This window comes from Schistocerca nitens, chromosome 9 (assembly GCF_023898315.1).
Source record: "Schistocerca nitens isolate TAMUIC-IGC-003100 chromosome 9, iqSchNite1.1, whole genome shotgun sequence".
Classification (NCBI taxonomy): domain Eukaryota; kingdom Metazoa; phylum Arthropoda; class Insecta; order Orthoptera; family Acrididae; genus Schistocerca; species Schistocerca nitens.
In genome coordinates, this window is record NC_064622.1 from 22,005,532 (window position 1) to 22,029,130 (window position 23,599).

Sequence of the window (23,599 nt, forward strand, 5' to 3'; positions counted from 1 at the left end):
TTTACCGCTGAATATGTGGATAAACAGCTTTAACAGATTTTGCTATCGTCATTGAGAAATGAATACATATTAACTCTTTTCGCCAGGTTCTTGGATTCGAAGTCGATGCCATTAATTCTGTACAGTTATCAAACCATACTGGTTATGGATCTTGTGCGGGACAAGTACTACATGCTGACGAACTGGGTGAGTGTTACCTCAGAGAAAATTGAGAAAAATAATACCTATAACCATTTTTACTAGAGTTTAATCACTGCGTTTGTCTATAGCACAGTTGATGAAGGGTTTGGCGAGCAATGGGCTTGATCATTACTCTCACCTATTGACTGGATACTCAGGCTCACCAACATTCCTTAAAGGCATAGCTGATGCTGTCAAACAGCTACGTGCTAAAAATCCAAATCTGATGTATGGTATGTTATTTTAGAACTACTATATGCTTGAATGACATACATATAGCTCTGTACTAATACTATTTTTTATTTTTATTCATCCAAGAATCACCTGATAAAACATTGAAAATCAGTAGTTTAAAATATATGCACAGATTACATAAGTATGCATTATGAGGATAGGACATGAGGTTTGCTGTGGCCCTTATGAAGGAATCATCCCTGCATTTACGTGAAGTTTTTAGGAGAACTACAGTAAAACTAAAGCAGGATGGCCAGAGTGAACTCCATCCTCCCGAATATTAGGTCAGTGTCTTAACAGCTGCACCACCTCATTCAATTGGTTGCTGTTGGTGCAATGTTCTTAGATTGACACACTGTGTGTGTCAGATAACTTATAAAATAAAACATAATTTTGGTGTTCGTCACTGCACACTAAGGACACCCGCTGATGACTTCTGGACCATGAAGATGCAGCTGTGCCCTTTGCAATAACTCCAATCTGTTTGGAAAACTGGCTGCAGGCTTGTAAACATTCAACTTTGCGTCATGTATGTCATCCTATCCTTCCCTATGTCCATCTGATAAACTGAGTCAGCATCCCCCCCCCCCCCCCCCACACAGTGATTGAGATGTTGAACTCATGAGAATGCCAAGCTATTACTAGATGTACTTTGGATCTTGACACATTATTTTCTGTAAAAGCAGTAAACACTGGTCATGTATTGAAATACAAGAGGGTTTTATTGTTATCCCCTGTCAATATTAACCACTGCTGCGAGTAATCTTTAATTGTGTAGTATTCATTACAACTGTCTTTTTAAAGACCTATTTCCTTTGGCAATGTATTACAGTTTTATCACCTGATATGCTGCTTTTTTTTCATGGATAAGTGTAATTGCAGGTTGACTGTTCTTCCGTGATTATGTAGGCCTATAGAACTGTTAAAGAAGTATTTAGTAATATTTTCTCTGCTGTGCGCCACAGATTGGTAGATGTGTACTCACTTGGTGCAGTAAGGATGCCCAGTTGTTTTAAATCTCTCTTTACAATTAGCCCTGCTACCACTCCTACTTATTACGCTTTTGGTCCTTTTCTGCAGTTTAAAAAATTGTGTCCTTGTTGTGTGCCTTCCGTTTGCAGAAAAGAGTCCCATAGCTAAGAAATGATATGACACCACAAGATTACTGATGATAAAACACTAAGAGCTTAACTTGTGTGGATGACATTTTCTTGCCAGTATCTTTGTTTGTTCATTCCATTTTAATTGACAATCAATATTCACCCCTAAAAACTTTGTGTTTATTGTACAATCTATAGGTTTTTCATCTATGCTAAATGCAACAGTTGTTTCCTCTCTTTATGCTGAAGTGTGTACTGTTTGTTTCCTTCACATTCAATGTTAATTCATTACATCGTGCCCCATCCTTGAGGGTTTCATTCGCTTTCTGTAATAGGAACTCTTGTGGTTTTTTTAAAAAAATCTGTGTCTGTGATGCTGCTGTCACCAGGAAAGAGAAATTTTTCTCCTTGTCTTATACTGTCTGAAAAGTCATTGATGTACAGTAAGAACAAGACTGGGCCCAATACACTATCACGAGGAACACCCATATTTATATGTTTCTCGTCTGACAAATGCTATGTTAAAAATTTATCATCCACAGATGTGTGAACTACCTCTTCCCCATGCTTCCTGTTTTCTGGGTAAGACTGGTACCACTCATTCATTATTCCTTTTACTCGCAATGCTTGCTGCTTGTTTAGTAGTAGTAGTTTATGGTCAACAGTGTTAAAAGCTTTGAAAATGTGTGGGAATATACTTGCAAAGCAGTCATCCGTGTCAAGATGCCACATTTGTAGAATCTGCCACTCTTGTAGGGTCTGTGATGGTCAATATTGTACTCATTCTTATTTGGAAACCAAACTTCGTTTCATTAAAATGTCTATATTTATTTAACTCATTAGTCTGTGTGGAAATGGAAGGGAGAAGGAACAGACACCACACATTTATAAAATATCATTAGTCTGTCTTTCATGATTGATTCAGTTGTTCCTAGGAATGAGGACAGTAGTGAAACTGGGTTTTAGTTTTCAATATTTTCCACTTTACCTTTCTTTTGTGAAGGCACTACTCGTGCATGCTGTAGGTATTCTGGAAAAATACCTGAATTAAAGGACTCATTTAGTATGTTTGTTAAAAGGACTCGTATGCTTTCAATGCACCCTTTGAAAACAGACTGGCACCCCATCCATACCTGCTGACTTCTTATTTTTTAATTTCAGTATTGTCTTCCTTACTCCAAGCTATGTTATAGGAAACACCATCATTGTGCTTGCTGTGTAAATTATTGTGGGTACCACATGTGTTTCAGGAAAATTTTTCTGTATCTTCTTCGCAGTTCCAGAGAAGTCAGCTAATTACCAAGGATTTTTTGTTATTCTATCCCCATCTTTAATTTGTATGTTATTATGCTTCTGTCTGCCTTTTATGACTTGCTACACTCCTTTGCTTTTATTTTCTGCATTATATATTAGTTTGTCACGGAAATATTTTTCTACAGCAAGCAATACCCTCCTGTATATTTTTATGCCTGTGATAATAATCTGGGAATTGTGGATTGCTGTAGTGGTTTTATTAAGAACTGAGAAATTTAAGTGTCCAGGAGGACTTTCTAATATCTGCATTTATCCATTTATTTTCCTTAGCTGCCACTGTAGAAGTGGATACTTTCAGAACTGTCTCCCCAAAAATGAACAGTGTGTGCCAAACAAGTCTAGGAGTCATCAGCATGTGTCCTCAGTGTGTGGGCTGTGGAGGAAAAAAACCATGTTTAATATTGCAAGTTACATGAAACAATTTATTTTTTAAATGAAGAAACATTATTCATTGAAGAGCTGCTCTGTCTGGCTATTCTGATTTGGGTTTTCTGTGGTTTTCTTGGATCACTAAGTCAAATGCGAGGATGATTCCAAAACCAGGGCCATGGCTGACCACCACCTATCCTCTTAAAGCATGTTCTGTATGCTGTATTATATTTTGTCCCTTTGATTGGCATTGTATTACCTTGAAAAATGCTACATAATTGTGAGATTACTCTTGGATGAATGAATAAATAAATGTATGTATTTTATATTCTGAGAAGGTCCTCCTGTGGGTGAGCAGTTCTGTGGGCTGCTCAAAGCGAGTGTTTGGGTTTATTTTCTGACAGTAATTATCACAAAGGCTAAGATCTCTTACAAATATTTCACAGTTCTCCCTGTCAGTACGTGCAAGTACATGGCTTAAGGCTGATGCTGAACGTTTTGATACCCTGGTAGCAGTGCTTATCATTTCGGCCTCACCAAAAGTGCCCGAAAAAGTTGAGGAAGTTATTACTAATTTCATTCTCAATCCCTGCATTAATATCTATGTCTTCACACATTATGATGTTAGTTTGGGGCTGAGACTGTTTCCAAGATATCCGTTAATTCATTAATGAAAGTTTCTAAAATACCACCAGGTGAGCGGTACACACACAGGATAATTAACTATTCAAAGATGTCTAGCTTTGTTAGTTCAACAGCTGCCAATTCAAAATGTTTATCTACACTAACCAATCAAATCATCTCTAGCTTTAAAATATGTGCCACCTCTGAAACAAATATTTGACCCCCACCCTATAAGGTAGTTCTACAGTAGCAAATTGCATATTCATATGACAATAGCACAATATGGTGTAAATCATTATCTCGACACCGATTCTCTGTAAATCATACCACCATGCTTTTGAAAAACTGTAATCAAATCCAAGCTGGTGTACTTTACTTCTACTGGACTGCACATTTTGATGAAGAATAGAGAATTCTGGACAAATTTCTGTGGTGTTTGTGTGGTACATTCTACCTTCTAGTTTTGCTATTTAGGGAGTAAAATAACTGATGATGGTCGAAGTAGAGAGGATATAAAATGTAGACTGGCAATGGCAAGGAAAGCGTTTCTCAAGAAGAGAAATTTGTTAACATCGAGTATAGATTTAAGTGTCAGGAAGTCGTTTCTGAAAGTATTTGTATAGAGTGTAGCCATGTATGGAAGTGAAACATGGGCGATAACTAGTATGGACAAGAAGAGAATAGAAGCTTTCGAAATGTGGTGCTACAGAAGAATGCTGAAGATAAGGTGGGTAGATCACGTAACTAATGAGGAGGTATTGAATAGGATTGGGGAGAAGAGAAGTTTGTGGCACAACTTGACTAGAAGAAGGGATCGGTTGGTAGGACATGTTTTGAGGCATCAAGGGATCACAAATTTAGCATTGGAGGGCAGCGTGGAGGGTAAAAATCGTAGAGGGAGACCAAGAGATGAATACACTAAGCAGATTCAGAAGGATGTAGGTTGCAGTAGGTACTGGGAGATGAAGAAGCTTGCACAGGATAGAGTAGCATGGAGAGCTGCATCAAACCAGTCTCAGGACTGAAGACCACAACAACAACAATTCTACCTTCTGTGCACCTTTTGGTGAAATCTCTAAACCAGTTGAGATACTTGTAAGGGCAGGGAGACCATTGCTGTGGTTTATCCTAAAAAAGTCTAGTCCTTGTACCCAAGCCAAGAGGTATTTTGACCATATGTGGCTCTGCTCTAATCTCCCTAATTAAGTTCACCAAGCTCCCTTTCCAAGTCCTGTTGATGTGCAGACGGTGCCTGGTGGATGCAAGAATACTGTACAGAATCTTTTTAATGTTTTATTTTAAACTGGTGTTGATTTCATCAGAAGAGAATTTAATTGCATAAAAAATAGGCTCTAAAAACATTTCATTACATTATATGAAAAGTGTAGTTGCAACTCACACTATTTAGTGGAGATGCTGAGTTGCAGATAGGCACAAGAAAAGACTGCTGGCTTCAGCTGCCAGAGACTATGCTCGTGTGTGTGTGTGTGTGTGTGTGTGTGTGTGTGTGTGTGTGTGTGTTTTGTCTTTTTTTGACAAAGGCCTTGTTGGCGAAAAGCTCATTTTGTGACAGTCTTTTGTTGTGCTTATCTGTTACTCAGCATCCCTACTATATGGTGAGTAGCAACTATCATTTTCATAATAGTATTACTTTCCATCCTGGATTTTCCATTGATTCATTACATTATTTGTTACCTTCCAGTAACTTTAAATATTACTGAATATTATTTAAACAAGTCTTCGAATTCTGCACTGCAACCATGGTGCTAGAAACATAAAAACATTAATGAGGGTAGAGGATATCTTAAATTTTATCAGTCAGTAGAGAGAACATGTGAATAATACAACGTATTGGAAATCAAGAGAAATGGGGGTGAATATTGGGCTGGTGCATAAGTTCGTAGCAGTGTCGCTTAAGTTTAGATAAACATAACAGAGACTTTCGCCATCAATAATAGATTCTCCTTCACTATTTACAACTGTCTGCCAGAGTTGGGATAACTTTTTGATTCTGTGACTGTAGAAATAATGTGGTTTTGGGGCAAAGAACTCATCGAGCTGTGTTCGAGGCTCATTTTCGTACAGAAATGAAGTTACTTGAAGGTTGTTCGGTAGAATGTGGAGAAGGAGAAAATCTGAGGGTGCAATGTCAGGTGAATAAGATGGGTGTGGAATGACTTCCCAACCCAACTTTTTTTTTCCGCCAGGCTAGCGGAATGCAGTGGGGTGTGGGGTAGCATCACGTCGTGCAGTCTTTCTGGTCGTTGTTAATTAACTGCATGTACGAGACATCTCAGTTGTTGACAGTGTCAGCAGTGATTGTTATACCTTTGGGAAGCAATTTGTAGTACACGACACTGTTGCTGTTCCACCAGATGCATAACATTATCCTTTGCGGATGTGCGCAGGTTGTTGTATAGGGAGTTGCTGCTTTGTTTCAACTCAACCGTTCCTTTCTGTTCCTTCTGTTAACATAAATACACCATTTATCATCACTAGTAATGATACAGGATAGGAATGGTCAGTTTTATTCACGAGCCAATTGATGATGAGCAAGCAGAGATGCACATGTGGCCACTCACTGATTTTTGCGATTTTGGCTTAGAGCATGCGGTACCCGTACTCTCAATTTTTTAACCTTCTCGGTTCTATGCAAATGTCGCATGATGGTGGAATGATCACAGTTCATCAAATTTGCCAGTTCTCGAGTACACTGACGTGAATCATTGTGGATTATTGTGTTTAAATGATCTTCGTCAAACACCGAGGGCCTTTCTGAAAGAGGACAGTCACTAATGTCAAAATGATCCTCCTTAAAACAAGAAAACTATTTTCTTGCCGTACTCTGTCCAGTGGCATTATACCCATACATGATGCAGTGTTTGTGGCTGCTTCCTTTGCTATCACCCCTCTATTGAACTCAAGCAAAAGAATATGTCAGAAATGTTACAATTTCTCCACTTGGCACTCCATTTTCTAGTGAACACAGCTCAACTCACTATCTGCAAATGACAAAACAACATGTTAACTTATTTAGCAACAATGAACTACAAATAAAAATGACTAATTGATAAATAAACCCTTAGCAACCGGAATACCAATGTGCAAAATAAAAATGCTATGAGCTTAAGCCCAAACCTAGTGGCGTGGATAAAAGTATCTTGCACTATGAGGGACAGCTTTATTTAATTCAGTGGACCAGCTCTAACCATTATTTAAAGCCGCATTACAAGACATACTGGAAAATTGTTTTCATAGTCATTTAAAGAAACAAAAATCATGTACTGTACTGTGGACAAAAAAAAAAATTCAAAATTTGAAGAAGAAAGCAGAGGCATACTTGTTTTGTAAATAAAACTGCCTTTTCCTGCTGCTAGTTACTTTATTTATCTCATACGCATTTCGCCTTCTCCTGTTCTAAGGCGTCATCAGTGGGATCTATAACGATTCAGTTTTGTTAGTTATAGATTATCAAACAAACTTGTTAAAGCAGACGCACTGTATAGCATTATTAGGCACGAGTGATGTACAGCTCGCTGATGACAGTAGTTGTAGGACAAATGAATTTAAATAATTTCCTACTAATGTCAACAAATCTGTTTCAACAACAGCCAAAAATACGTGAAAATATAGTTGGACACTTCACTGGCAGTCATAAGATTTACTAAATCAGACGTTAAAGAGAACACAAAGATCCTTTTTTGTTCATTTATCATATACCATAGATGTCATCAAGAAGGAGAAGCTTCAGGAATGTAGAAAAAGTCAAGAGACACCTTAACAGAAGAGAAGCACTGCTTAGAAGCTTAACCTGTTCATTTATTCATGCACTGTGTGCCAGAAATTCCTTCATGAAGAAGAGCCTTTAAGGATGTGGAATGACTCAAATTATTTATTAACAGATAGAAGCTAGCTACTTCTATAAAGTGCACCGACTACAAATGATGACTAGTGATAATCTACTCACATTGATAATCATAGTGTTTACTTCTAGATTACTTTAGGTACTCATACATGTACATGTATTAGGAGAAAAACTGCTCCTCTTCTTATATTACTCAGCTGCTTTTTTTAAAACTCATACTTCAAATAAAACATTTAGGTAACTTTTGGCCTACAAGTATGCTGTCAGCTGTCCACATACTGGCATAGTCAAATGGTGTTTAATACAAACATTAGATTTTACTGCACGAGTCAAAATATTCTGATAAATTGTAGGAGGAGTTGTGAGTAAGGTATTCTTTTATCTCCTTTTTGAATATCAGAGGATTTTAAATTTCCTGCCAATTGTCAACTGTCGAACCTATTACATGCTTTTGCACCAAAATATAAAATTATTTTCTGAATCATATTGTATTATTGTGAATTTCATAGTTGATCGTAAATGCGATCATTACTAACCACCGTGTGAGGTGACACTGTGTTAGCACACTGGACTTGCATTTGGGAGGACGACAATTCATATCTGCGTGCAACTATCCAGATTCAGATTTTCTGTGATTTGGCCAATTCCTTTCCCTATTTTGAAACAATCTGAGCTTTACTGGCAGGAAAAATCCTGATACACATTATTTACAGCTGTTTTAGGGAAGCACCAGGTAAATGTAGGAAACATGAGACAGTACTAACACTAGGATTTAACTGAGAGGACAAATTGAAGAAAGGTAATTGTGTGTTTGTGGCATTAGTAGATATAGGGAAAGTTGCTCCTGATGTTTACGGAAATACTCCCTTTGGAATTTTGAAGGTGGCAGGGATAAAATACAAGGAAGGAAATGTTAACAATAACGTGTACAGAAACCAGGTTGCATTTATAAGAATTGAAGGACATCAAATGGAAGTAGTGAACTAGGAAGAGGTGAGGCACTGTTATTGCCTATCCCCATTGTTATTCAATTGTACATAGAAGACGACATGAAGGAAATCAAGGAGAAATTCGGAAAGTGAATTATAGTTCAAGGAGAAGAAATAAAAAATTTGAGGTTTGCTCATGCAATCCTGCCAGGGATGGCAATGTACTTGGAGGAAAAGAGAAATGGCATGGATTATCTCTTGTTTATAAGGTTAACATAAACAAAAGTAAAACAAGGTTGTGGGGAGCGGGCATTATAATTATGACAATAAATAATCACTCGTGAGTGGTTCTATGACCCCACAAGGGTAATGTAATGTAGTCAAATTAAATCTAGCTAGCTGAGGGAATTGGATTAGAAAAAGAGACAGTAAAAGTTGATATGTTCTGTTATTTGGGCAGCAAAAGAAGTGGTGATAGATGAAAGAGTGGGGTGGAGATGGATGATACGTCTTAAATCTATACTCCACAAGCCACGTAATGGCATGCGATGGAGGATACCTCTATCATGTTCCCCCTTCACTATTCCATTCACCAGTTGTGTGTGAGAAGAATGGCTGCCTATAAGATTCCATGTGAGTGCTGATTTTTTTGGCTTTGTTGTCATTTCGTGAGGACGTGTGTAGGAGAAGGTAATATTTGGCCCAACTCTTCTTTGAACAAGCACTTTGGGAATTTCAACAGTAGATTCTCTATGATACACAATGCCTTTATAGTAGTGACTGCCCATGCAGTTGGTTGATCATCTCTGTGATATTCCCAAGCCTACTAAACGATACTGTGATGAAACAAGCCATTCTTTGTTGGACTTTCTCTATTTATTCTGTTAATTCTTTTCATCCAACTTGGTGAGGATCCCAGACTGATGAACAATACTCAAAAATTGGTTGAACAAGCATTTTGTAAGCTACTTCTTTCACATGTGTATCACATTTCTCTCAGATTATTCCAGTTAATGTCCACCTGTCATCTGCTTTTCTTCCCACTAGTGTTATGTGGTAATTTCACTTTATGTTGCTCTGGATTGTTATCCTTGTGTAATTTAAAGCTGATACTGCTTCCAGTGACTTTGATTAATTGAACAATAATAGATCTCTTTGCCTGTTTATATGCAGTATGTTACATTTATTAACATCCAGCATCAACTGCCAGTCCCTGTACAAATAGTTAGTTCTCAACAAGTCTTCCTGCATGTCACTACAGTCTTCTAGCATTGAAATCTTCCTGTGGACAACAGTATCTTCTGCAAAAAGCCTCTCAGACTTTGAAACATTATCCATTAGATCATTTATATACTCTAATGAATCAAAACATTATGGACACCAGCTTAATTGCATGTTGACCTGACACAGTGCAGCAGCTATTCTGCATGGCACAGAGCTAACAAGTTCCTGCTAGGTTTTCAGACACATAAGACACCATATTTCTTTGGGCAGATCGCACAATTTCCATAAATTAGAGGTTGGTGATTCGTGGGTGCAAAGCTAGTGCCCGATAGCATCCCAGAAGTGTTCCATCCAGTTTAGATCTGTCAAATTTGGTACATAAGACATCCACACCAGTTCTCTCATACTCCTGAAACCACTGTAGTACTGTTTTGGCCTTGTAAAACAGACAGCTACCCTGTGGAAAGATGCCATCACCATCTGGAAGGCATCAAGCATAAAGGGTGAATGCCCCCTTATCTTAATTAGCCCAGTCAATGAAGACCAAAAAAAGTCTACCAGGGAATTTTTTTGCAGAAGGGAGTGCCGTGAACAGCATACTAACAATTCTGACTGATGGAGTGTAAGCATTGGAGTGGGTGTGGGGAGAGCACTTAAAGGTCATTTTTTTGTGTTTTTCTGGAATAACTCAAAACCTGGAGCTTCTGGCAAAAATGTTTCCAAGTACAAAATTAAACTACATTAAATTTCATACTAAAAAGGTCTGGTCAATTTTTTTCTCTAGGACAATAGTTCTGCGTTGCAGGGTATGGAAAAAACACAAGATTATTAAAAATATTGTTTGAACAGTACAAAATTAATGTTTATTTTTAAAGCAAGTATGTTAGGAACACACATTAAATGTGTGTACCATGTCTAAGTGCAGTAGAGCCATATGAAGGGATAAATTGTGTTCTGGGTGTGTAACAGGGTGGGGAGGATGTATGGGGTAGGAACATAAGGGATGGTAGGTCACTGGATGATGTTCATGAACTTTCCTCCTTGATAGTTCTGCAAACCGAAGATGAGCGGTAATTCCCTACTCTATCTATCACACTACATCACAAGAAGCAACTACAGGGTGTTTCACAAAGTTGTACTCAAACTCCACACCCATTATGAATCACTAGCAACCCAGCATGCATACATGCCTGGGGTTGTCATTTTTCACAAAGTGTGCTAATAACACCTAATGCTGATTTAAGTTACCAATAATACCAACACAAGTAACACATGCAGACAGAATCTCCATAAATTCCTTCAAGCTAGTCTAGTGGTAGTGCACTTTGTGGAAAATAAATGCCCATCTGGCAAGTCCGTGTGATGTGCAGCTATTGGTTAATAAACTATGCTGTGCCATTTTAGTATAACTTTGTGAAACACCCTGTAATTGCTTCTTGTGACATAGTGGGGAATCACTGGTCGATCTTCAGTTGGCAGAAGTATGAAAGAAGGGGAGGGGGGGGGGTTGAAATCTAACAGAATGGGATAACATAATGCAGAGAGCATTACCTGGCTGATCCCGAGAACCCGATAATAAGTAGTGATGCACATGCGAAGTAGGTAAATTCAGTGAACACGTATTGTAACTGTGATAACTGGTTGGTTCAACTTTGTTTGCATACTTTAAATGTAATAATGAGATTTTTAATCGAAATGTAATGAAACTTATATTTTATCCACAAGTACATTCGATGAACATATACAAATACTGAAACACACATGTATAAAATTCTTGCACATTAGGTATTTCCATTCAGTTTAGTGAAAAGATCTAGGAAACATGTTAGCAACAAAATCCAAATTGTAATTAAAATGTTATTCTATCTTCTAAAGTATGTAGTATTGTGAAACCTTATTTTCTGTGTTTTGGCTATGTTAAATGTTTTATTTCAAAGTATTTGTTATCCTGTAATTTTTATCCAGTTTTGTTAATATAAATTCTGTAATTTATTCACAAAACTCTGCAACTGTTAATTGAAATCAAAGAAATTTAGGTTTTAAACAATGTAAACAATTAAATTCTGATTGTTAAGACCTGTATAAGGAGAGGCTGCAACCTCCAAAATTACTCAGTCATTGGTTCAATTTGACAAACTCAGTGTGACGTAATTTTTATGCAAGTAAATAACTTTATAAGAAAATATCATGTTTAGGTTACATCATTTCTGTAGAAATTCATTAACTATGAGAAAGATAACCTGAATATTATGGCAAGTCAGGATTTAATTTGCGGGTGGTTCAAACACATACTCCCACACCATTAACATCAAGAATTAAAAACTGAATATAATTTTAAGTGACTTGTTTAAGTGGTTGCGTTTTAAGGGATGTCCATGAATACAATCCAGTGACCTACCATCCCTTGTATTTCTACCCCATGCATCCTCCACACCCTGTTACACCCTGGAACACAATTTATCCCTTAATAAGGCTCTGTTGCACTTAGATGTAGTACATACATTTAGTATTTGTTTTTTAACTCACTTCATTTAAGGATAAACATTAATTCTGTACCATTAAAATTATATTGTCATGTAGAAGAAGATGTAATTAGCTGAATGACAAACACTAACTTCACTTAACAAAGGTTTATTCAGCACTTGCACATACAAAAGTGTAGAGCAAACTGCCTCCGGCCAGAACACATACAGTATATATACAGCTACAGAACATTCCAGTACAATGGTTCTTGACTTTTGTGGATACTTGTAGAATGTACTTGAACCGAATATAGAAATTAAAATTGTACAGTCCAGGTGAGTTTTGAACTCGCGACCCTCCGTGCAACAGTTTATTATCATAACCACTACACCACGGTGCTAATCAGCTTCTTCTGTGACAATATTTTTAATAATCTGTGATTTCCCCATGTCCTGCAATATGGAAGCTGTTAGCCCTAGGGAAAAATGAGTAACTCATACTTTGCATCAGTTTGAATATATATTAATTTTTTACAGGGAAACATTTTTGCTAGAAGCCATGGTTTTCAAATTATTAATGAAAAACATAAAAAGTAGCCTTTAAATGCCCACTCAACCCCACTGATCAGGATTTTTAGTATGTTGTTCATGGCATTCCCTCCTAACACTGAACAAAAGTTTGTGTTTACATGAATTTTTTCCCCAAATTTTCCTTCGCTGGCTTGTTCTGCCAACAGTATGCATCTACAGTACAGTGCAATATTTAAGCAGCTGTTCACCTGGTTGACGGCAAATCAGTCATGGTCATCTACCTGATGTAACAAGAAATGTGATTAATCTAACCATATGACACATTTCCATTGATCTATGTTCCAATATTGCTAATCCCTGCTGTGGAGACCCATGTTCAACAATGTGCACTGAACGGTGTGTTCCAAAACGCTTGTGTGATGAGGTTTGGTTGTCCAACGCCACACTGTCCGCTAGTGGTTAAACTGTCATTTAGCCACTTTCCGTAGATGATCATGACAGTAGCAAGCAAACTGCCAAGCAGCTTCATCATTTCTGAATGGCTCATTCCTAGCTGCCAGGCCATAACAATCTGCCCTTTTTTAAAGTCACTATTTGAATGGATTTCCCCATTTGTGACCTACATAGTCACTGGAATGATTCCCTGTTTGTCTATTCTCCACTTACATACATTCCTTACCATGTCACGAGCTGGCAACAGCTACGGGGGGCATTCAATCTTACGGCGAGCAGTGTTCATATTGTTTTGCCTCATCGGTGTTTACTGTAAACAATAAAGACTATGCCAGTAACCTTGTCACAGTGGTAACACCGCTTCCCGTCAGACCTCTAAAGTGCTGTTGGGCTCAGCTAGCACTCGGACAGGTGACTGTCCGGATCTACTGAGCACTGTTGGTGAGCAGGGTGCACGAAGCTCTTGTGAGGCCATTTGAGGAGCTATGTGGCAGAGAAGTAGCAGCTCCAGTTGTGAAAACTGGCAGTGGCCAGAAGACAGTGTGCTGACCACCTGCTCCTCAATACCCGCATCTAGTGATGCCTATTGGCTGAGGATGGCAATTCAGTTGGTCAGTACCACTGTGCCTTTTGAGGTCTGTTCAGATGGAGTTAACGGTCGTATAAATCTCCGTTGAGGTACTTGGGAAGTTACCTTCACATTTGCTTAACTCCTCCTGTTAACCATAACATGTGGAGTTTTATCTCTTAGGAAGTCCTAAACCCCGTCACAAATCTGGTCTTATACAGAATGCAGGCTAGCAGTAGCAACAAAAGAGTTTCTGAAAAACATATATATTTGTTCACATAAAAGTTTAAAAGTCAAAAAGTCTTTCCTGGAGGTGTTTATCTTGAACACTGCTGTGTGCTGATGGTGATCTACTAGCTACTGACTACAAGAATGATGATTTTAGGTTTTCCTATAATAGGAAGATTTTGATCATTTCTCAGCTATTCAGATGGACTGTGTTGGATGGAAGGCGTGATATTTTGGAAAGGCAACTTCTCTCCATTATCAGGCTTTTCTGATAACAGACTGCTTTTCCTGGGCACCACTTTAATATCCTGCCCCTCTTCTGTCCCCCCTTTCACCTCCTACTGGCCACCTCTGGCCGTGGCGGTGGGGAAAGCACATCGCTGGATTTCCAGACGTGCTGCTGCCATTGCTGGATGCGTGTCCCTGTTGGTGCAGCAACAGTATGTCTCCATCCCGTTCAGTTTCCACAATGAGAATGGATTTTCACATAGATTTCCACTTTTCTTTGCCATCCTCAAGGCTGAGTCCCACGCTTTACTCAGCTGAAAAAAGCTATCTTTATTTATTAGTTCATCACATAGTGTGATCTCTACAACTGCTTTTAGAATATGATACTGGAAGGTGTTGGACTATTGCAACTACATAGTGCCATCATAATTCAAGTCATGTCTGAGAGACACACAGTGCTCTGCCACAACAGATTCTGTCAGCTATTTGTTATCAGTGTAGCATTTATGCTCAGCACATCTCTCTTGTACTGCCTGGATAACCTGGCCTACATACATCTTCCCACAGTGACAAGAGGTGTATTTTCTGGGCTTCTAGGTCATTTTTGACTGGTCTCGAGAAGGCTTTCATCTGTTGGGTGGAAAATGCACTTGACATTAAATTTTTGGAATACTATACATATGGAATGATCACAATTGCAACAAGTTTCTCTTTATCCTTAGCAAGCTGTGGTCTCAGTCTCTTTGGTCAAAAGGCATGTTTTATTTGGTGGTTGATGTAGCTCTTCATACAGAACACAGCCTTTAGGTACTGGAATTTGGCTGTTAGACTGTGTTGGTCCGAGATTTTGCATGCTCTGTGTTCTAGTGTGCTTAGGCTAACTTTTCATCCTGAAAGGGAAATGTCATCTGTGGGCATGCAAGTATAGATCTGTATTCGTTCGTTTATGGTAGATGCTGTGTCTTGGTGTGCCATCGTTTGAAGAGCAAATCCAGAAATTGATATTGATTATTTCCTTCTTTCACTATTGTGAATTTGATGATTTGGTGCAGCAAATTCCGGTGTTGCGGGAAACTTTGTAGGTGATATCGTCCATATGACCAAATTGAGAGTGTATCATCTTAAAGAAGAAGGAGAAGCACAAGAGGTTGTAAACTGCCAACTCAAGGGCTGCTTCTGCAAAAGCCTCCATAAACATATTGGCCACCACCGATGCCAGTGGGCAGCCTATCATCACTCCATTTGTTTGCAGTAATTTCCATCGAATAGGAATTATGTTGACATGAGCACTATCCATTCTGTTCAAATGATCTATCATGCCATTTGCCATCTCTGACAGAACTAAAAAGTCATTGGCAAACCTCAAAGTTTTTACTTATGCTCCCTAAACTTTCAATTCCCTTAATTTCTTTTACTGTTTGTTCATTGTACAGCTGAATGACATCAGGGATTGGCTACAACCCTGTCTCGCTTCCTGTTTTCCTTTCATTTCCTATTTAAAACTGTGGTTACCTGACGTTGAGGCCAGGACAATATGGAAGTGGATAATGTGAATCCAAATGACTTGGATTGTGAATCACCCATTGAAATTGAGCATGTTGTGCCACTGGGGGCGGGGGAGGGGGGGGGGGGTCATGTTTGGTTTTGACAACAGTTTGGCAGTGGCCATTCATCCTCGAGGACAGCTGGTTGGTAGTCATACCAACATAAAAAGCTGTGCATTGTTTGCAGCAGAGTTGGCACATGGCATGACTGCCTTCATAGGTGGCCTGGCATCTGATGGGGTAGGTTAATCATGTGGCAGGACTGTAGTAGAAGATGCTGAGTGAGTGAATTGCACATGTCTCGCACCTCGGTTCCGCCACTGGGTAGGTAGTGTTAGACAGTGGCAAGGCTGTTGGCATGAAGGATTTTGGTGTGTAGGGAGATGGCATCAACAGTGACAAGTAGGTATCCGGAAGATAAAGGGGGGAGGAGGTGGGGGTGGAAAGCAGGCAAAGGAAATGATTAGGATTAGTATCTTTGATGTGTGAGGCTAGGTTTTGGGAAATTGGTTGGAAGTGTTGGTCAACAAGAGTGGTAATTCTTTCAGTGGGAGCACAATAGCCAGCTACTATGGGGTATCCAGGGTTGCGGGTTTTTGTGGAGGAAAGCCAACCTAATCCCAGCATCCAACTGCCCCCTCCAACCTAACCATCCTCTGGTCACCTTCAGGAATTCCTTACCAGCAACTTGGCTTTGCCATTCTTCCCCAGTTCCCTTCCTAAAAACACTTAAGTTTTTGGCAGGAGAAAAGACAGCCATACACAATCTGAAAACAGATCCAGATTTAATCATCCTCCTTGCGGATGAAGGCCCCACCACTATTGTAATGAGTTGCAGTGACTATCTGCCAGAAGGTCTCCGTCAACTGCCTGACTCTTCACCTACAAGTTCTGCCAGAATGATTCCCTTCTGGAAGTCCAACATAACTTCTCATCCCTACTGAAATCCGTAGGCCCTTCCCAGAACCTCTCACCTCAGTCCATCTCCCTCATTCCCCAAGTACACCCTGCACACCCACATTCTAAATGCTCCCCAAAATCCCCAAATACAGCAATCCTCGATACCACATTGTCAATGGCTATGATGCTCCCTCTAAAAGAATTTGCAATCCTATTGACCAAAACCTCCAACCAATTGCCCAAAACATAGCCTCTCACATCTCTGATGGCTCAATCCACAATTGTGTCCACATTAAACCCACTAACCAAAACCAACAAAATTTCTCCCATACAGCCTATCCACCTGTGGACAATGTATATGCAGTGACAAGAGCTCCCTTAGCCAGCATGCTGAAGGCCACACAAAGGCACTCACAGACAGGCGTACCCTCCAAACCTAGTCCACAGACAGATTTCCCAGGCCATATCTTCACCCCCCCCCCTCCCCCCCCGTCCCCAATCCTCCCACCACATCCAAGAGTCATCTAGTATCACAGCCTTTCATCAGGTCTTTGATTACCTATCATCATTCATAGAAAAGAGGACATTCTACACCATATCCTTCTCACCCATTCTAAAGTGGTAATCTATCATCCACCCAACCTCCACAACATCCTAGTCCATCACTATGCCACTTCCAATCCCGAACCCTTGTCGCAGGAATCATATCCATGTGGTAGACCCAGAGCTAAGACCTGCCCAGTCCATCCACCTAGCACTTCCTATTCCAGTCCTGTCACGATTTTATCCTAACCCATCAGAGGTCAGGCCACTTTTGAAAGCAGCCTTGTCGTATACCACTCTGCTGCAATCTTTGTGCAGCTTTTTACGTTGGTATGACCACCAACCAGCTGTCCACCAGGATTAATGACTATTTCCCAACTGTTGTCAAGAACAGAGTTGAGCACCCAGTGGACAACAAGCAGCTGAGCACTACATGATCAATTTCAATGACAGCTTCACAACCCGAGCCGTCTGGATCATTCCCTCCACCACCAGCTTCTCTCAACTACGCAGATGGAAGTTATCCTTACAATATATCCTCTGCTTCCATAATCATTTTGGCCTCAATCTCAGGTAACCCACTGTTCCTTCTTCCTCCACCCAACAGTTTCCCCTTCCTCCATCCTGTCACATCCTTCTAATTCACAACCCATGTTGCCTTCAGCAATTGCCTCCCCTCCCTCCCACATTCCTAGCCAGTAAACCAGCTGCCTCTCTCCAAGCCACTAGCCACCCTTTGCCAGTCCCTCTCCCTGCCTCCCTCTCTTCTTAACAACCCCATTCGATACTACTGCAGCCACAACCAGTACACCTGCTGAGAAATAGCATTGGCACTGTGGCAATGTTAGTTCAGTTGGCATTTGGCACCGTGCAAGGTGTGTGTGTGTGTGTTTGTGTGTGTGTGTGTGTGTGTGTGTGTGTGTGTGTATTTAATCCAAAATTAGCAATTTGTTACATACATATGAACCAAAATTCAGATATCTGGTATCTAGCAGTTGAGCTATCAGAACTGTAAGGGCTTAGCTGAAAGTGGCAATCAGTATTTTAGGCATGATATACAAAGTACATATCTGGATGTGGAATTATAAAACAGCTGATTTGTAATAATGAGAGTTGTAGAGCAAATAAATCACACACCAACAAGAAACTTATGTGTGATAGTGAGAGCTGGTGATATTGAACATCTTTCTCATATGAAAAACTCATACACATGGAAAGCAGTAATACAAAACCAAAATTTTTCAAATACACTGAATACATTCCAGATCAAATATGACACACTCAGTACAGGTTGTTTGATCTCTTTTCACTTTCTCTGTATGAAATTTGGCCGTCTAAAACAGTTTTCATGTTTCTTTTGTTTAAAAATTTCTGCACCTGGTCATTCGACAGATGTTGATGCTAAAATTTGGAATGTATGACAAAAAAGGTATCAGATAGATTATATAATGGTAAGACATTTCCAGGGGCAGATGTGGACTCTGACCACAATCTGTCGGTTATGAACTGTAGATTAAAACTGAAGAAACTGCAAAAAGGTGGGAATTTAAGGAGATGGGACCTGGATAAACGGAAAGAACCAGAGGTTGTACAGAGTTTCAGGGAGAGCATAAGGGAACAATTGACAGGAATGGGGGAAAGAAATACAGTAGAAGAAGAAGGTGTAGCTTTGAGGAAAGAAATACTGAAGGCAGCAGAGGCTCAAGTTGGTAAAAAGACGAGGGCTGGTAGAAATCCATGGGGAACACAAGAGATACTGAATTTAATTGATGAAAGGAGAAAATACAAAAATGCAGTAAGTGAAGCAGCCAAAAAGGAATACAAATATCTCAAAAATGAGATCGACAGGGAGTGCAAAATGGCTAAGCAGGGATGGCTAGAGGGCAAATTGTAAGGATGTAGAGGCTTATCTCACGAGGGGTAAGATAGATACTGCCTACAGGAAAATTAAAGAGACCTTTGGAGAAAAGAGAACCACTTGCATGAATATCAAGAGCTCAGATGGAAACCCAGTTCTGAGCAAAGAAGGGAAAGCAGAAAGGTGGAAGGAGTATGTAGAGGGTCTATACAAGGGTGATGTACTTGAGGACAATATTATGGAAATTGAAGAGGATGTAGATGAAGATGAAATGGGAGATACGATACTGCGTGAAGAGTTTGACAGAGCACTGAAAGACCTGAGTTGAAACAATGCTCCGGGAGTAGACAACATTCCATTAGAACTACTGACGACCTTGGGAGAGCCAGTCATGACAAAACTCTACCATCTGGTGAGCAAGATGTATGAGACAGGCGAAATTCCCTCAGACTTCAAGAGGAATATAATAATTACAATCCCAAAGAAAGCAGGTGTTGACAGATGTGAAAATTACCGAACTATCAGTTTAATAAGTCACAGCTGCAAAATACTAACGCGAATTCTTTACAGACGAATAGAAAAACTGGTAGAAGTCGACCTCGGGGGAAGATCAGTTTGGATTCCATAGAAATGTTGAAACATGTGAGGCAATACTGACCTTACGACTTATCTTAGAAGAAAGATTAAGGAAAGGCAAACCTACCTTTCTAGCATTTGTGGACTTAGAGAAAGCTTTTGACAATGTTGACTGGAATACTCTCTTTCAAATTCTAAAGGTGGCAGGGGTAAAATACAGGGAACGAAAGGCTATTTACAATTTGTACAGAAACCAGATGGCAGTTACAAGAGTCGAGGGGCATGAAAGGGAAGCAGCGGTTGGGAAGGGAGTGAGACAGGCTTGTAACCTGTCCCCGATGTTATTCAATCTGTATATTGAGCAAGCAGTAAAGGAAACAAAAGAAAAATTCGGAGTAGGTATTAAAGTCCTTGGAGAAGAAATAAAAACTTTGAGGTTCGCCAATGACATTGTAATTCTGTCAGAGACAGCAGAGGACTTGGAAAAGCAGTTGAACGGAATGGATAGTGTCTTGAAAGGAGGATATAAGATGAACATCAACAAAAGCAAAACGAGGATAATGGAATGTAGTCGAATTAAGTCGGGTGATGCTGAGGGAATTAGATTAGGAAATGAGACACTTAAAGTAGTAAAGGAGTTTTGCTATTTGGGGAGCAAAATAACTGATGATGGTCGAAGTAGAGAGGATATAAAATGTAGACTGGCAATGGCAAGGAAAGCGTTTCTGAAGAAGAGAAATTTGTTAACATGGAGTATAGATTTAAGTGTCAGGAAGTCGTTTCTGAAAGTATTTGTATGGAGTGTAGCCATGTATGGAAGTGAAACATGGACGATAAATAGTTTGGACAAGAAAAGAATAGAAGCTTTTGAAATGTGGTGCTACAGAAGAATGCTGAAGATTAGATGGGTAGATGACATAACTAATGAGAAGGTATTGAATAGAATTGGGGAGAAGAGGATTTTGTGGCACAACTTGATAAGAAGAAGGGACCAGTTGGTAGGACATGTTCTGAGGCATCAAGGGATCACCAATTTAGCATTGGAGGTCAGCGTGGAGGGTAAAAATCGTAGAGGGAGACCAAGAGATGAATACACTAAGCAGATTCAGACGGATGTAGGTTGCAGTAAGTACTGGGAGATGAAGAAGCTTGCACAGGATAGAGTAGCATGGAGAGCTGCATCAAACGAGTCTCAGGACTGAAGACCACACCAACAACAACATGACAAACAATGGCACACATTAGGGAAATGGTAACAAGGGGTGGGAATGATCACCTTTTGCACTCTGCATGTATGCCTGGAGGCCTCATTCAGCATGTTGAAGAGGCTGTTCCTGCAGCTATTGAGGGAGCAAGGGGCAAAGCAACTGAAATTTGCCCCCCACATGTGGATGAGTGTCATATGGGCTCCAAGGTCATACTTGGTCCATTCTTAATACCAGCAACGAGGGCTGAAGACCAGACATGCTCACAGAGTTCCAACAAATCACATAATCTGCAGAATTGTCCCCAGAACTGATCAGGGCGCTCTGGTTCTGAGGCTAGTAAACAGCTTAGACTGGAGACTTTTGAAAGATCTGTGACAAGTTAGGCTGTATCTTCTGAGACTTGCATTGTGAAGTTGAGAACTGTAGGGACCCCTGAAATGGACTGGGTGTGTGTTACACATCAGGGGCTGATAACTATGTGTCTGACTGTGTAGAGTGCACAAAAGATTTTTTTACCTTAAGCAGATAGTGCGAGCTGTAGGAGACCCTGAAATATTAATGTAAGACCCACTGTTCAAAACCACAGAGCTTCAGGCTGTCCTAAAATGCAATGGAGCTAATATAATACTAGGTACAGAAAACTGGCTAAAAATCAAATTTGGCATCATTGAGATTTTTTTTACTAAATCTGGGTATATATCAAAAAGATAGGCTAATGGTGGTGTATTTTTCACAGTAAAGCAGAAACTCAAATCCACTGAGATAGAAACTGAAGCTGCTTGTAAGATTGTTTGGGTAAGTCTCAGTATCAAGGGTGGGGATTACCTAATATAATATACTTCTGTCTGCTGTCAGACTCACTCTCAGATATAACAGCTCGAGGGAAAACCTCATCTCACTAATGTATGTGCTGCCCAATCTCATAGCCATTATTGGAGGAGCCTGTAGTCATCCAACGACCATTTGTGAAAATTACAGTATCATTAAGTGGTGGGCATGGGAAGACAATAGACCTGATTCCTTTGAAGGTGACCGCTACGGTCGCAGGTTCGAATCCTGCCTCGGGCATGGATGTGTGTGATGTCCTTAGGTTAGTTAGATTTACGTAGTTCTAAGTTCTAGGGGACTGATGACCTCAGCAGTTAAGTCCCATAGTGCTCAGAGCCTTCAAAGATGTATGAAATGAAACTTGTACCAGTGTCCATGAGGCAGTAGTAGCAATAATGATTAGTAAAGTCGAATGAGCAAGTAAAACAAGTGGAAGGATTTAGATCTGCAGTAGGCTGTATAAAGAGGCAGTTGTGTCATATCTGAAAGAACTGAAAACATTTATGTCAAGACAGGAGCATGTAGAGGAACTGTAATTCAAGTTTCAAAGAGTAGTTGACCAAGCACTGTATTATAGAGGAGCAGGACTGTGGCCTCGACTTTCGTCAGGATAGTGTCACATGGGGATCTGTTAAATACCCAAAGGCACTAATGAGACATTATTATCAAAGTACACATTTATTGATTAGAAGTACATGGTTGTCTTTGTTTGTGACTGCCAGCAGTTCAATGGTCAGAAGGGCACCGGCCTTGCTGCTGCGCCCTGACACTAGTGCAGCTCACAGTTTCGGTCGCTGTGGTGAGGGATACGCACACTCAGCATCGTGTTACTTCACGGCTAGCTAGTTGCAGCAAGGACAGTACTGCCTGCACTGCCTCAGTGGCCAGCAGCACAGTCATTGGGTTACGAGTGTGTCTTTGTTGATGTCGTAGACAGTGCTGTGGCAAGATGGCCAGCAGTTCTGGGCAAGGTGGCTGTAGTCATGGAGAGCTACATCATTGCCTCTCTGTGAGAGTCCAGCCTGCAACACTGGAATATTCTTGCAGCTGCCAGTTGGGGGCAGCAAGGACTGCACTCTCCCGGAATGATGGTAGTTGATCAGCTAGCCAAGGACTGGTACTAGAGTTAGAAGGTACCAAACTCTTCCCATCAGCAAAAGTTCTCGGCAGCAGAGTCTGTCAGATCTAGTAGATGATGGCATTTTAGATCATAGTCATCTCAGTAGACTGTGAATGGAGCATCAAATGTCCCACCTCAATACCAGGTAGTTGCTACACTAAATTAAAACTGAGAACTAAGCTATGCAAGTCAAGGTCTGTCAGGAGATGCTAAAGACATCCTTCTGCAGGGATGACCCAAAGGTACCCCAGTTTTCTGAGTTCATCAGCACCCTTGCTTACTTCAGGATGTCACAACTTCATCTTTTATAGCTCTTTTCTGCTATGTCAATAACTGATTAGTTACTCTTGCGTTCAGTCTGAGCTTTCTTGTGACATTTTGCACAATTAGATTAGATTAGATTAGATTTACTTTCATTCCAATTGATCCGTAGTGAGGAGGTCCTCCAGGATGTGGAACATGTCAGAAAAACAACAATACATGACAAATATTTACAACTAAAACAAATAAGCTAATGTACCATTCCATGGCCATGAGGACACTATCCCTCTATCACCATGATGTCATTTCTTTATATTGCTTTGAGCAATCAGCCCATCCCTGTGTTTCAGTAGCATCTGTGATTGCTGTTATTCCATTGGCATTTCTCTCTGGCTGGCCTTCTGGTTGACTGTTGATTCCATTCTGCTCTGCCTCTGGCATTGCCAGGGAAG

At 40.0% G+C, this 23,599-nt stretch overlaps 1 protein-coding gene across 1 annotated transcript in view; it reads left to right on the top strand.

Moving 5' to 3' along the window:
- Positions 1–23,599, top strand: part of LOC126203034 (pyridoxal kinase) — a 108,900-nt gene that overhangs the window by 479 nt on the left and 84,822 nt on the right. The window contains exons 2-3 of the mRNA XM_049937271.1: positions 87–186; positions 270–413. Coding sequence (XP_049793228.1) covers positions 87–186; positions 270–413 — 244 coding nt within the window. The remainder of the gene's footprint in view (positions 1–86; positions 187–269; positions 414–23,599) is intronic.